General features: G+C 45.1%; 1 protein-coding gene across 4 annotated transcripts in view; it reads right to left on the reverse strand.

Moving 5' to 3' along the window:
• PROX1 (prospero homeobox 1) overlaps positions 1-14,575 on the reverse strand; it is a 45,168-nt gene that overhangs the window by 30,000 nt on the left and 593 nt on the right. For 3 of the 4 annotated variants that reach the window (XM_010706711.2, XM_019612675.1, XM_010706709.2), the window contains exons 2-3: positions 7,716-9,504; positions 1,205-1,312 (exon numbers count right to left, since the gene is read on the reverse strand). In XM_010706711.2, the coding sequence (XP_010705013.1) occupies positions 1,205-1,312; positions 7,716-9,437 (1,830 nt within the window). In that variant the 5' untranslated portion in view covers positions 9,438-9,504. Of the gene's footprint in view, positions 1-1,204; positions 1,313-7,715; positions 9,505-10,276; positions 11,256-14,575 lie in introns of those variants that run through there. The other variant, XM_010706710.3, reaches the window with a different exon arrangement.

The following is a 14,575-nucleotide window of genomic DNA, read 5'->3' on the forward strand; positions in this document are numbered from 1 at the left end:
TCGATGATTCCTGACTGGCATTTAGTCTAAGCAGAGCCTCTACTGCTCTCCCCTTATGAATGCTGGGTGTGTGGCATCAAATGCCAGGAACCTCCACAGGAGCAGCACTCCACAGTGAGTGAGTGCATGCCACAGTTCAGGGGGAATAAAGGAAAAACTGCCGGCAAATTTCACCAGAGGGAACTGGTCAGCAGAAACTGGGCCAAGTTCACAAACCTGTGTGATAATCCATCTCTAAGACTGGGGGGAAAAAAAAAAAAAAAACTAAAACAAAAAACAAAACAACACAAAAAAACAAACAAACAAAACAAAAACAAAAAAAACGACATAACCCAAAAGTAGATTAAAAGGAATTTGGTGATTTGTTGGGGGGGCAAGCTAACAAACTAATTTAAGCTAATGTGATGTTTATAAAGTTACTTAGATAATGATACCATGTATACCATTATAATCATTAAAACCCAATCTATGTTTAAAAAAAAAAAAAAAACTTAGATGATTAACACAAAATCAAGTTGATGTGAAGGAACAATTACTTTTAGAAAAAAAATCAGGAGGTCCTAATATTCTGTAGAATGAGGGAGGATGCAGCTGTATGTCGACAGCTTTCATATCCTCATTTGAATAATGTGGCCTGAATCTGTCACTTTATTCATCCTCCTTATGCTCAGTGTACTCTGCATCAACAACAAATTAAGTTGTAAATAAGAGACAATCATCACTTTTGTTTTTAAGCAGCTTCTGCATGGAGAATTTCAATGTACTGTTTCTTTTTGATGGAAAGAAAGGGATTCTGCACTGTGCTTATGTAAGCACAAATATGAGGAAACCAACCGAAATGAAACAATAAGGGAACACTTGAGAACTGCTCCAAAATGTTCTTGGAAGCACATTTCTATCACCACAAATCTCTTTTTAGTTAGGATAAGCATAAAGGAAATTGTTTAGTTTACCGTAACAGGAATTCTTACTTTGCTCTCAAGTGCTAATAACTCTTTTTTTTATTATTATTATTTTTAATTTCCAATCCTCCAATCTCCCCTTTCCACAACCAGGTACAGGAAGGGCATAACCTCAGGGGAAGGAACAAGTCAGCTATGGCTTTGTGCACTCAGAAGCACCACTGACCTCTGAGAAAAACCAAATTTCTTTATCACCCAACACAGCATGCAGTAAGAATGTGGAGGGGAAGAGATTTTCTTACCTTTACATCTGAGAAGTAGGTTTTCAGCATATTGGAACTTGGGTACCGGGTGTAAAAGAACATGAGCTTGGCCTTTTTCAAGTGGTTCGGTGATAAGCCTTCCTGCATGTAGGATTGGACTGGTAAAGGAAAATGCTTGGCTTGAAAAGGCTGCTTTCTGAGCGTGCCCCATGCACACACTGCACCCCCAGCCTGTGGAAGACCAAAATGGCCATGCTGTGATTTTCTGTAAATGGCAAAATGAAGGATGAGGAGACACAACCCAAACCTATTTCCTATCAGTTTTGGAAATTCTGCAAGTTTACAGCTTGTGTACCATATGTATGTTCACTTGTTGCTAAGGAAACATGTGCTGCACAGAACTTATCAGGAGCTTTTTCTCCCTCTCCTCTGCAAGTCCAGCCCAAGTTTCGCTTCCCCTCAGCACTGCACTGTGTGCACCGAGTGAACTGAGTGCATGTGCTACGCACGGGGTGCTCCAGCCCTTGGAGCAATGCCTCCCGCAGGCAGCACATTTCACCTGCTCCGCTCCCATCCCAGCATCCTGAGCTGCTCCCTCTAATCCCGTTACAGCGCTGCCTCAATAATCAAAGCCAAATTTTCTGAGAGGCAGAGCCCCTCCGACCTATGTTGTCACCTTCTGGTTGAGCTGGTTAACTCCTCCTCGGATGCCTCGGAAGCCGCATTTGGGGCTCTACAATCGATGGACGCGGGCTAGCAGATCAATAAATGGCCACTTACCCTATAACGCAGCCTATTTATCCTGGAAACATCATTACCTTTTAGATCTGTAAACAGAAGCAACAAAAACAGTTCCCAAGGGAATGCGAAGCTAACCATAACCATCTCGGCTTGCTGATTTTCTCCCAGCTCCTTGGCTCTCTTTTGTGCGCTGTGCGCGAGGACGGCTCTGGTCACATCTGCGCCGCAGGCTGGCCCTGCCATTTCCTCAGCAAATTAATGGCTTTATAATTTATCAGAAATGAAGATGCACGTGGAGAAAATGAGTGTGGCCCCCACAAGGTCAATTAAGGGTTCTTCCCAGAAGCTTCTCCGAGATCTGTTTCTCCCAGATGCAACTGCTGAAAACCTCACTCCTTTCACACCTGACGGAGGGGAAAACTCGGCCACGTCCGCATGCACACTCTGCCTCTCTGCCCTTGCTTTGGGGCTGGGAGCATGCTGGCACCAAGCACCTCCTGCGTCGGGAACTTGGACACAGCGTTATGGCAGGCGACTGCCGATTAGCCAGCCTTTTTCAATAAAAAATCCCTTTTCTCTAATTTCTGAAATCAGCGGAGTCCATTTCCTTTACTCCAGATATAAAATAAGATTCATTTTCAGACTGAAAAAAATGTGGCACTAAAAAAAAAAAAAAAAAAAGTCATCAAAAACATTAGTTTAAAAACCTCTTATTATCTGGAAGTAGACGGAGAATGGCTGAGCCGAACTTGCATTTTGTTTTAGATGCTCACTGATTACAAAGAAGATAATTTATGACTGACATACTTCTTGTGCCAAGAGAAGAGTTGAAAGAACCTCCAGTTACCTCCATTAGACTGATAGAGAAGTCTAAAAGAGCATTACACTCTGCAGTGCCATCTGTCAAAATACGTAAGTGAAATAATAGTAGCAAGCTGTCACCTATTGCTTAGAGATAAGAGTTTTAGACAAATCAAAACTTCTGCACCAGAAATCCACTTTGTTATGCGATCGTTTCAGGGGAGAGGGAGTCTGAGGGGGAACTTCAAAAAGTAAAAGAAATAAAAACCCTAAGCCTCCTTAATTTGTGATTCTTCGGTCGCCATCGACATGCTAATATTGGGTACAGCACACATTTTCTTTCAGTGCGAGCTAAAGGATGGACTTAAACTTTCAGGCAAAAAAGCTCTCCTATTTGCTGGATTTAAGCATATTAGGCAGTTGTCTAAGCATTTTGATTCCTTCTGCATTTAGGATTTTTAAATATTTTCTGTCCTAATGCCAGCGGATATTGATATTGAATGAAACACGTATTAAAAGATGTTCTAAGACTCAAATTCCCAGAAATCCATTTTCTATTAAAATTATACTTGTTCCTAAGCACTTGGCAGCCTTAAAGCTGTATCGAATATGCGACCAATCTGTGTATCTTGATCCTAAGGTTAACACTGCACTGTGATAAAAGATCTGATCTGTAATAATCTAGCAAAAAATAGTTAATGACAGACTTAAGAGCAAAGAATTAGATAAGCCATTGCTATTTCAGAAAAAAAGAACTGAACTGACCAATTGCTTAATTTCCTTTTTAAGTGCTTGGGCTGAAAAGCAACTGTTCTTCCAAGAAAGCACTAGCTGTTTCCAGGATACTTACACACGCACAATGACTCATGATGAAATAGATTCAGTAAACATACAGCTGTACTGAACACGAGCTAAGCCCCATTCAAGGCCAGGAAAGAAAACGAGCACAAATAAATATTAAGGAGGTAAAGGGAGGAGGGGTGCCGAATGGAACGCAAACAAGCTCCGTCCCAGCAGCTCGTGTGGCTTGCCTCAATTCTCCCAGCTATAGCTTTGTGAAGACAGATGACATTCAATTCTATGGGTAATGCAAAATAGACAATAACTGCTGAAACTTGAGCCAGCTGCCAGGTAAGTAAAAAAAAAAAAAAAAAAAAAAAGAGGAAGGAAAAAAAAGGAGGAGAGAAAGAAAAGTTGATAAATCCATAAATTAATGAAAGACATCTGCTCAGGAACATAAAAGATCAGAGGAACAGTGTACTGCAGCTGAACCTAAAGCAGTGTTCAAACAACCTGAGAGCTGAGCTCTGTGCTTACCCGGTGTGACGCCACCTCACCTCACCCAGCAGCAGCAAAAAGGCAAAACGTTAAGAAATAGGAAGAGGAAGACTGGGAATGAAACCTAGATTTTCTCCTGTGTGTGTTATCCAGGGAGCTGAGAGAGAGCATTTGGCTCATTTGCACTCTAATTCTCCCGAGGAGCTCTCTCCTCTTTTGCAAAAAATATTTTTCAGTGGGGATTTCTTTCACTTCTCTTCCCCTCATCCACAGCTCCCAGAAAAACTCCAGCAGGCTGTTCTAGTGCTGAGCTGAAAGGAAAGAGTCAAGAAGGGGCTGTATCAGGTAGGCAACCTGCTCTGGCAAGGCTAAGCTGCTACTTCAGTTACACCTCAGCTGCTTTTAATCAGCAAAGCTCCAAATTGCTGTATCTCAGAGCATCTTTGAGACTTTCCAAAGGATGGGCCAGCTGAAAGTGCTCCCCCATTACCCAGGTTTTACCAGCATCACTGAGCTAACCAGCTCACTGTACAATCCAATCACTTCTTCCCTTTTTTTCTTTTTTTTTAAGTTTAATTAGTTTAATTCTAGTCAGATGTAATAACTCCTCATTTTGAAATGTTGTAATTCGTTAATTATAGCTTTCACATATTGGGACTGCGAAACTCATTCCAGTTGGATTGGAATTCTGCTTAAAAATAAATAAATTGCAGAAAGTTTCACTCATGTCTCAGACCCTCCCGCCAGGGAGAGAGCACCCAACTCCTTCACCTTTCCCAATGTCTCAGCAGCACACAGACTGCTGTTGTGCTGCAGTTTTGGTCTATGCAAATGTTTGGGGACTGAACAAGGCTATTTTTCTTGAGATGCAAAGAGGATGCATGACAAAGGAAGACCATGCAGAAAAACAATTGGCTGTCTGTTTCTTTCAGAATTTGAATAAAACTTAATATTTGATTAAACAGATTAGTTTGCAAAGATATAGACTGTATTCAGAACCAAGACGGGAATTCATGCTGCAGGTGCATCTTATCTTGTTCAGCAACATACGCAAACATTAACTGTTTCCTTCTGCAATTCAGCAAAGAATGATCAGATGCGTTTTACAGGCATTGGTTAAAAGAAACAAACAGAAAGCGGGCTGGTGCGGCGGTTAGCCTACCACTAAAACCTGAACTTGGCTCTATCCGCCCGTCTTATGTTCTCATCCTGCCTGTATTGTCCAGGAAAACAGATGTTGCTTTCTGCAGGGAAGAAAGATCTGCTTCTCCGAAGAAATCTACTCCTTGTGTGTGCACACTCAACCATGTAAAATAAAAGCACCGCAACAGAACCTACCACAAACAAACCAACCTCCGTACCGCGCCTTTCCCTGGAAATGCAGGCTACCTGGGCAAACGAGCTGCTGCTGGAAAACAACAACAACGTCCCTGAGCTGAACTGTGCGCCAGAGCACACATCGTGTACAAATGCTCTTTAGTAAATCTGCTTTTCCTAGCAGCTCTGCATGCAAACCCCGGCCAGACAGAACGCTTCCCCAAGGGCTGGGAAAGGAGCAGAGCAAGGATGGAAGTGGAGCGGCCCCAATGCTCACTGCACTGGCTGAGCCCCATGCACAGCACTCTCACCCTGGTTCCAGCAGGAGCTCTGCTAAGGACTGCCAGTGAGGACAGCAGGAGTAAGGGGGAGAAATAGCAAGAGGGAGGCAGGGATGAGCTGGGCAGAGAAGACCACTTGCAGCCACATACATTTCATACCCCTTAGGCTCCTGTCCTAGGATGGGAGAACTACTTTGACATCACCACAGTCAGCACCTACCGCACTGTGTGGTAGGAGTGACTTAATTGCTCTGGCCTGATTGCTGTCCTCGGCTGCCACTCGTGCTGACCTCAGGACTGCTCTGAGAGCATCGCAGCTCACTTCTCAGCATGTGAGAATGAATTTCTGTTTGGATCTATGAAAGTAACTGGCAGTGACTGCGAATGATGCTGGCTTTGGACTGACTCCCCTGTTTTGCCATACAGTATATAAGGCAAGGGAAAGATTTCCCTGCTGCAACAGGAAAAAAGTCCTCCAGATGTCAAGCCTGCTTCTGGCTGGCTTTTGGAATGCCAACAGCTGTGGAAGGTGCCCTCAAGCCATTCCTCCTACAGAAATGGGTCTACTCGCACAGGTCAGCCTAAAAAACACTGGAGAACAAGGATTCTTCCTTGGGCTTGGCCTAGGTTGGATGGCAGATCCTCACAGGATGAGTGGATGACCCTGAAGCAGGCATCCCGCAAGTCTCCAGTCCTGCCCACACTCTGCTAGGACTTCACACACCCACAGACAAATTGCTGCAATTCCCCAAAAGCTCTCAGATCTGCTAACGTCCCAGAAGGCACCCAGTAGTGAGCCACAGCCTTTTGCAGCTGCCTCATGAGACAGTCCTGGGAACAGAACAGTCTCCCCATATCACCACTGTCACTCACTCTACAGGGACTGGTCACAGCTATGGCCAACAACTTGGGAATGAAATGTGCTCCATCTAAGGTTCTGTACTTGCACTGCTGCCTTCTGCTGGGGTGCAGGAGCAGGGATAAGATGTCCACATTCCCTTCATTCAAAATCCTCAGTTTTAGCATTGGGTAGACATGGCATTTTATTTATTTTTAATACAACTGTGCTTGAAAGAAAAATCTTTTGACCAAAAAGCAAGTTAGAGGAAACAATGCAAGGAGTGGGAGGTGTTACTGCTAAAAAAGAAAAAAGATAATAATTTATATTGGTGTCCAGGGGAAATATATATATATATATATAAATACGTCTGGTTATGCCTAAACAAAAGCAGAGCTGTATTTTCCCCCAAACTAAACCCTGAAATACAGCTAAAAAGAGGGAGTTCATTTTCTTTTTTTCAAGGAGGGGAAGTGTCCTGCAAATTTAATACAGCTGAAGTTTTATATTTAATTGTTCTCTCCAGCTTTCCAAAATAATTTGCTTTGTGTACGTTAGGACAAAAGATTTCTGTGTATGGCTGAACAGAGGTTAATCATGCATAGCAGGCAGCTGCACCAGAGCTGAGGAGCAGACCTCTGGGTGGGGGAAGAACTTGGTGCTGGCTGAGAATAGATCAGTACCTGGGCCTTCTGTGCTTTATTTCCCTTACGTGAGAGGTGGAGACCCACAAAGGATTAAACTGTCTCTCTGTGAGCTCCAGCAAGGCCACCATTAACATGGGAGGGGAATAATAGAGTGGATTGGTTTGGAGGGGAGCTCAAATCCTGAAACCCCAGCCATGGGCAGGGCTGTTTCCCCAGCTCAGGCTGCCAAGGGCTCCATCCAACCTGGCCTGGAGCACCTCCAGAGATGGCACCACAGTTTCTTTGGGCAGTTGTGCCACTGCCTCACTGCCCTCTGAGTAAAGAATTATTCCTAACACCTAACCTCTAACCTCCCCTCTAAAGGAGGTGACCATGCAGTGTTTTCAGCCAGAGTCATCACCTCCTGACTAATGGATAGGGAAACTCAACTGGATGGCCTAAAACTTTGTGGGGACAGGTGTCTCTTCTAGTTTGTATGCTGTGGCTGGAGGAGCACCTGCAGTTACCCGGTGTTTTAGCCCCCACCTGCTCCCCATGCCAGTGCCCCCCAGCCCAGTGCCCTCAGGTCAGCCCCACAGTGTGGCTCAGCCTCCATTCTTCTCCTGCAGGCCACCATGGCGAACACACACGCCTTCAGAAAAGGATATTGCACTTCCCGAGTAGGGCGAAATTTCGGACATGTCTTGCAGGTCACCACACTCGGACTTTATGAGGGACAAGGAAAGGCCTTCGGCAGCGCTGGGGGGGTGAGCAGGTGAGCAGGGATGGTGGTTCATGTGGTGTGACGACATCTTGGTCCTCAGGCTGGTGGTCTCCCGGGTCAAGTCCAGGGACTCAGGGGAGGCACGCTCTTTCCCTGGGAAGGAGGCCGACGGGGCACCCAGAGGGCTCTGGAAGGGGTAGGCCATGAGGGGCAGCGGGAAGGGGTGGCGAAAGGAGGAGGTGGAGAAGCCGGTGGTAGCCGAGAGTGGGGACTGGTGCAGCGAGGCGTGGTGGCTGCCAGCTGGAGGGGCCGAGGCGGGCTGGTCGGAGGAGTTCTTACGAACGACGAGGGGCAGCGCCTCAGTCTGGTCAGTGGCGCCAGGCATGGGGACACTGCCAAAGGTGTCAAGGGGGTTTGGAATGATGACGTCCCCAAAGCACTGCAGGCGCTGGTTGGCTGTGTGGAAGTTGTGGTTCTCCCCGTTGACCGCAAACCTGGCCTGCGGGATCTGGAGAGGCGGGAAGACCTGAGGAAGCTGGCGGGAGGGCTTGGACGAGAAAACTTTCACCACTGTGTCCACAACTTGTGACATGGCGGTGTTCAGTTCTTGCTTCAGCGTCTCAGCCAAGTGTTTGCCTTCAGGATGGAAGGAATTCGGCCCTTGCTCCTTCTCCTTGGGACCTTCTCTTTTCGGCTTGTTCTCCCCGATCTCCTGCTCCCGTATGAGAGCCCGTGCTCGGTCAATGAACTGCCCTGGGTCCAGCTCGCACATCTCATTGTCCGACCTGCCAACAGAGTCACCCGCCTGGGCATCCATGGTCTCGGAGCGCATGCTGTCTTCAGACAAGTTGCCATCTTCATCATTTTCAGAGTCGGTGCTGTCGTAGATCTGGTAGAACTTCTCCTGCAGCTGGCGCAGCTGCTTCTGCATGTCCTCCAGCTGCTGCTTCAGCTGTCGGCGCTCCTCTCGCTTCTGCTCCTTCCTGGCTGAAACCAGCTGCTGGAAGCTCTGCTGCTGCTGCTGTGGCAGCTTCTGCTTGCGCTTGTTTTCTCGGTAACTTTCTCGAGGGCTGACGGACTGCGGAGCTATTTCTCTTTCGTTTTCATTGCCCCTTAATGCCACGCTGGGGGAATGGCTCATACCCCGAATGATATTCTCAACCCGGGCGCGTTTAGCTCTCAGGTGCTCGTCGCATAACCGATCCACATCAAACTGGCTCATAGTCGGCCTGCCAAAAGGGGAAAGACACTCTTGGGGGCTGTCTCTTGAAGAGTTGCTGCATACATCCTCCTGATGTACTTCTGAGCCTGTACTAGAGAGACCGCTGGCTTGGAAACTGGGCTCGGTGCCACCATTTTTGTTCATGTTATTTTTCAACAGCTGGGAAATTATGGTTGCTCCTGGAAAAGGCATCATGGCATCTTCATACGAGTTCGCCCTCTTCAGCAGCTTGCGGAGTACATTTGACTTTTCCCCATCTGCATGCTGCACCACTGAATACTCAACATCCTGCTCTGAACCTTGGGGATTCATGGCACTAAAAAACGTCGCTCTTGCCTTTGCAAAAAATGCAGATGCTGTCCCTACCGTCCTTTTCACTCCAATGTCAACTCTTCTTCTCTTGGTTTGCCTGCTTAAGAGGGCTGTGCTGTCATGGTCAGGCATCACTGGACTGTTATTGTGCCATCTTCAAAAGCTTGTCAGCTGGGCTCAGCTCAAGAATCCTGGGACCCTGGCCAACAGAACAAAAGGACTGATGAATCATTTTCTTTAAATTTCTCCAAATTTCCTGACCTCAATCCTGAATAAAATGCAAAATGCATAGGCTCTGGGATTTATGGCACATTACAATTATTGCAATTTATTATGCACTCTGCTTGAAATGAAACATTTTTAAATATTTCTGCTCCACTGGTTTAAGATGGATTAAGATTTAAAAAAGCAAAAACTGCTTAAGCACCAGTAATATGATTCTCTTGCACAAATGCCTAAAATGATACTGTTTATCTTCAGAAGAAAGAGTAGATTAGAAGAACACAGCCTCTGACAACCAATTGATTAAATTTAGGGCATTGAGATACATGTTACAAAAGAAGATGAAAGTATTCCTTATTTAAGATTTATTGTTAAAACAAGAAATTGTATAAAATTTGGATTAAAAAAATCAATTGCGATGTAAAAACTGTAATTGTGGTTTTGTATTTTAAAGAGATAACACTGGTAAATAAACATTCGAAGGTCAACTTTCCCTTAATTGTAGGCAGGATGGTATATGTGCAAGAGAAAGGCAGAGAGAAACAGGCACATTTAGGCTTATGCTGAGAGCAAAAAAAAAAAAAACAACAAACTAAACCTCACTTAAATCATTAGGGAAACATTTCTTCTGCAAAGCAAAAATGCATTAAAATATTTTACGGCCAGGATTATAATATTTACATAGATGTGATCAAATAAAGACCAAAATGTGGTTCGTTAGCACAGCCCTGTGTGTACCAGTGACTAACCTTGATGGTGTTCTGAATTCCCCATGCATTCCTCTTTTCTTAACATACGTTCTCCAAGTAAATCCCGTTACCAAAGCCTGAAAATTTGGTGCTTTGCACACTGGCCTATACGGCACTAAATAATCTGCATAGCAAAAACAAGGCATGTCTGGTGCCACATCCCTCTGCTTTAGAAAAATCTCCAGGAACAGTATCTCGAGTGCCCAGTGAAGCCCTTCTCATGTGTGATATTTTGAATACACAGAATCTCAGTTCCTGTGACATGCAGAAAAGATGAGAAAAAATATGGGAAGATGAAAGAAGTAACATCAATCAAACGCATGAGAAAGGAAGATACCTTCTCTTTATATAAACTCTCATTGTTTTCCAGGAACACAGCATAAAAAGATAGCACACTTCCTTGCATTTTGTAAAAGGCTCTTGACATAATTTGTGACTTATTAACTAGCGATGCTAAACTCACAGTGCACAGAAAGCTCTGGACGCTCTTTTCTATTTCTTAAATTTAATGTTTGGTAAAATTAAAATATTTGTCATGCGATGCTTATCTAATATTAAACTTTACATTTGCTTAACAGAGCACAATCTTCACAATAACAGGGTATATTGCCAAAGGCAGCATGCAGACTTTTTGGAATTGCTCCCATCTCTTTCGGTTCACCTGTAAAAACATCTACGTGCTCCCTAGGACTGCATCTGTGGCTAGTTTTGAAGAATGACTACCCATGCAAATAGACATAATTTCAGCATGAAATAATCTGTAAAATCAAGACAGGAGTTCATGCTTAGTTTGCAACCAGGATGAAAAAAAATAACAATAAAAAGCTTTTAACACTTAGTAACATTATGGTTATTCTGCAGCCTTTGCCTATGTATTCTGGATGCACTAAGAGAATTTTCAGAGATTTGGTGTCAGACAGTTATGCAATGGATGCGATGTTTGTTTGAGTAGCCGACTCCCTGCATGCAGGAAAGCAAAGAATGATAGAAATTTAAAAAAAAAAAAAGTCATGAATTCAGATGGGAAACCCAGAACCTTATATCATTCCCAAAACACTGCCTTCAGAGATGGGTCTTTATCACATCAGAAAGTGGGGTTTGGAGGCCGTAGGAAGGGGCACTGCCGCAGGGCCTGGCTGTACCAACTGCACCTGAGTGCACGAGATGCTTGGGTACCAAAATCCCGCTACTGCCAGTGAGAGGATGGGCCCTACTGGACAGCACAGCTCACAAAACCCATCTCCCGCTTTATTTGAATTGCTGCAAAAGGAGCAGACTCAAACTCTAACGATCGGGTCTTCCTTTTATAATAGTAAAAAAAAAACAACTTGGAGGAGTCAGGTTTTCCGAAGGGTGGGTTTTGTACACTGGGGGCAGGAAGGAGCCACACACCGCCCCAGCTGTTCAGCGGGAGATACCCACATGGTGCTAACAAGGGTCAAGGTTGACCTTCCAGCCTAGTGGCGCTCACCTGAAAGCGATACAAACTAATTGCAAGATAACTGTAAGAGCCCTTGTTTGCTGCACGTACGGTACTCTGAACGCATTCTGCGTAAAGACAGCAGTTGCCAATAGGAAAAAAACAACCGGCACCAAAAACCTTCATGCCTTTCCTTCCTTTTCTGCCGTCAAGTTATGCTTGATTAAGATCCAGCAGAATGTTCCCACACTCGCACCAAAATCCTCATGTCATTTTCCCAGTTTTGCACGTTTCCTAGCAAATTTTCGGTGCCTGAACGCTGTTTCCCACTCTCTTGCCCAATCCCAACCAAGGACACGCATGGGGAGGGCTCACTGTACCCTTGAGTCAGCAGTGCAGGAAATAGGTTGTCCTGCACCCGGCTAGAAGGTCATTGCCACGCATCCTTCCTCCCTAGCACCCATCTTCCTTTCCCTGAGCCCCACATCAGCAGCAAGAGGTGCTCCCTCCTGCCCTCATGAGAAGCACCAGGGGTATGGCACCCCTAAGCCAAGTGTTCAGCAACGTTCACATTTGTCCTGGTGTTAGACTGAGCCTACAGACCACTAGCATTAAGGCTCACATCCCTCGTGGCTTATAGATGAGGAACGGCTCTACTTTAGCCTGGCAAAATGGGAAGGACATTGTGCTGCCACTTGGTATTTTGGTCTTGAAGGACAACACCAGTTCACGCCTCAAGGAAAGCCCTGTACAGCAGTATGCAAGCCCCAGCCTTGGATGGTTAAGAGATTAGACCTGTGTAAACAGGGAAGTCTTGGGAAAAAAAAAAAAGAATTTAGGAAGTTCGTGTCCTTTACATAGTACCACTATTTGGCCGCATATTGTCTCAAAACATTTTCATACATCTCCTGCCTCCAAATAGCTATCAAGAAATAGGCACTTAGAGATGGAACTCCTAAAGATTTACACACAGATCTTGACAATGTAAGCTGTATTTCTTTCTGGTTTGCATAGCCTGAGATTTGTGAAGGTTAAATGTGCTCGACATGTCACCCTTGATACTCCTTACTTGCCAAATACAGTTTGTGTTAAATTCACACTCTGCATCTCAGGCCCCAACGCACACAGTGCGGCTTCCTCGGACACCGAATGTTTTCCATTCTCATGCAGCCCAGACCTGCAACAAGGGCCTCAGCACTTCCCGAGTCCACCCAAAAAAATAGCTTGCGCTATTTTATTTGCAAATTTATTTTTGAAACTTTTGTTTAAGGAGATTTGATTAAAATGCAGCTATAAAGAACTTCCTAATGGTTTTATTGTATATCCATGGGACATGCACTGACATGTTAAGCAGGAACGGATTAATTCCTACATATCAAAGAGTCACTGCTCCCAATCCATTGGCTAGAATGATCTTTAGAGAGGAATAGAACATTAGATATTTAATTGATTATCACAGAATCGATTTCCATAATCAATTTTATTAACTCCCTAGAAAGATGCAGATCATTTTCTCCCAGATTCATTCATATACCTAGGAGATATAAAGGATATTTCACTTTGATCACACTCTACCTAGCCGCACCGAAGGGACTTGGTCTAACCTGAGGTGCCCAAGTGATAGGAAAGAGCCATGGAATACAAGAGCAAAAGGATAAGCCTAGCAAATATTCACAACTGAACACAAGGAGCTCTAAGTTCGTAGAGCTGAAATTGTCCCTATCTTGTTGCAAGTCAACAACTCTTAGGTCTGGTGTTTGCCTGCCCTATGTCAGCTCACGACACCAACACCACGCAAGGAATTCACCATGCTCCTGCTACCAGAAATATGCAGATCTTTCACTCCAAGGCACTGCGTTGGGCATGGCTTTGCCAGAAGCAGTCAGGAAGAACACGATGAAATTATTGCAGTCAACAGCATTGCCCAGACAAAACCAGAGCGAGAATCTGAGAGCAGATGATACTTCTTCCCCATAGGTCTGCTGAGCGCTGAAATCACTTCAACAACTAACAAAAGTACTACCTTTCTCTGTAGGGCTTTGGCACAAGTTTTCTTGGGATCAAGGCTTATCTAACTCCCCTAGCTGGGACATACCATGAAACACGGCGGAAATAATGAGCAACTCTTCTCGTAGCAAGAACTGCTTCATTAGGATTTCCCCATAACAAGAAGTAAAATTCAGAAGGCGATTAACTCCAAGACTACACTACCTTCAGCCTGTCCCAGAGTGGCCAGCAGGGCCCGGCCCCGCAGTCCCACGCTTCCTACAGCCCAAACCGTGCAGGCTGGGAGCAAACTGGCAGGTGGGGGTCAGCATCTCCCAACTTTAGGCCTATGGTTTGGGGAGATGACGGCCCTCCTGCAACCACCTGCACTTCTGGGAGAAAGGTTCCTTCAACGAGAAGGAAACTGAGCTGTTTGTGAAATTAACATGTTTTCCTCCTTTTCTGCCAGCTTGCTCCTTGTTATTTCACTGACCAAGAAGAAAATAACTCAGAGACAGCACTGACACGGCTGCACGGCAGATTCCTGTCACCAACTCAGCCCAAGTTCTCCAAGGGTTTCCCCCACGCTCCACGATGCCGTTACAGCAGAGCCCCACAACAAGTTAGCGCAGCCATCCCTTAGACAGAATAAACCAATCTGGGGAGCCTACCCACGGCAGCGTTTACAGCTCTCCCCCAAACCAAATTAAACTCCTATTTCAAAAAGTTCTTAGGACTTAATCCCTCATCTATCAGCTGATCATAAAAAGACACACTGAGACATAAAAAGTACAAACCGAGAGGCCTCGGAGCCCGCCGGCAGGGAAGTTGGCTGCGTACGCTCCGGCCGTCGGGACGCAGGTTGCCGATAATTTAACGGGAAGCAAAAAGCG

This window comes from Meleagris gallopavo, chromosome 2, assembly GCF_000146605.3.
Source record: "Meleagris gallopavo isolate NT-WF06-2002-E0010 breed Aviagen turkey brand Nicholas breeding stock chromosome 2, Turkey_5.1, whole genome shotgun sequence".
NCBI classification, from domain to species: domain Eukaryota; kingdom Metazoa; phylum Chordata; class Aves; order Galliformes; family Phasianidae; genus Meleagris; species Meleagris gallopavo.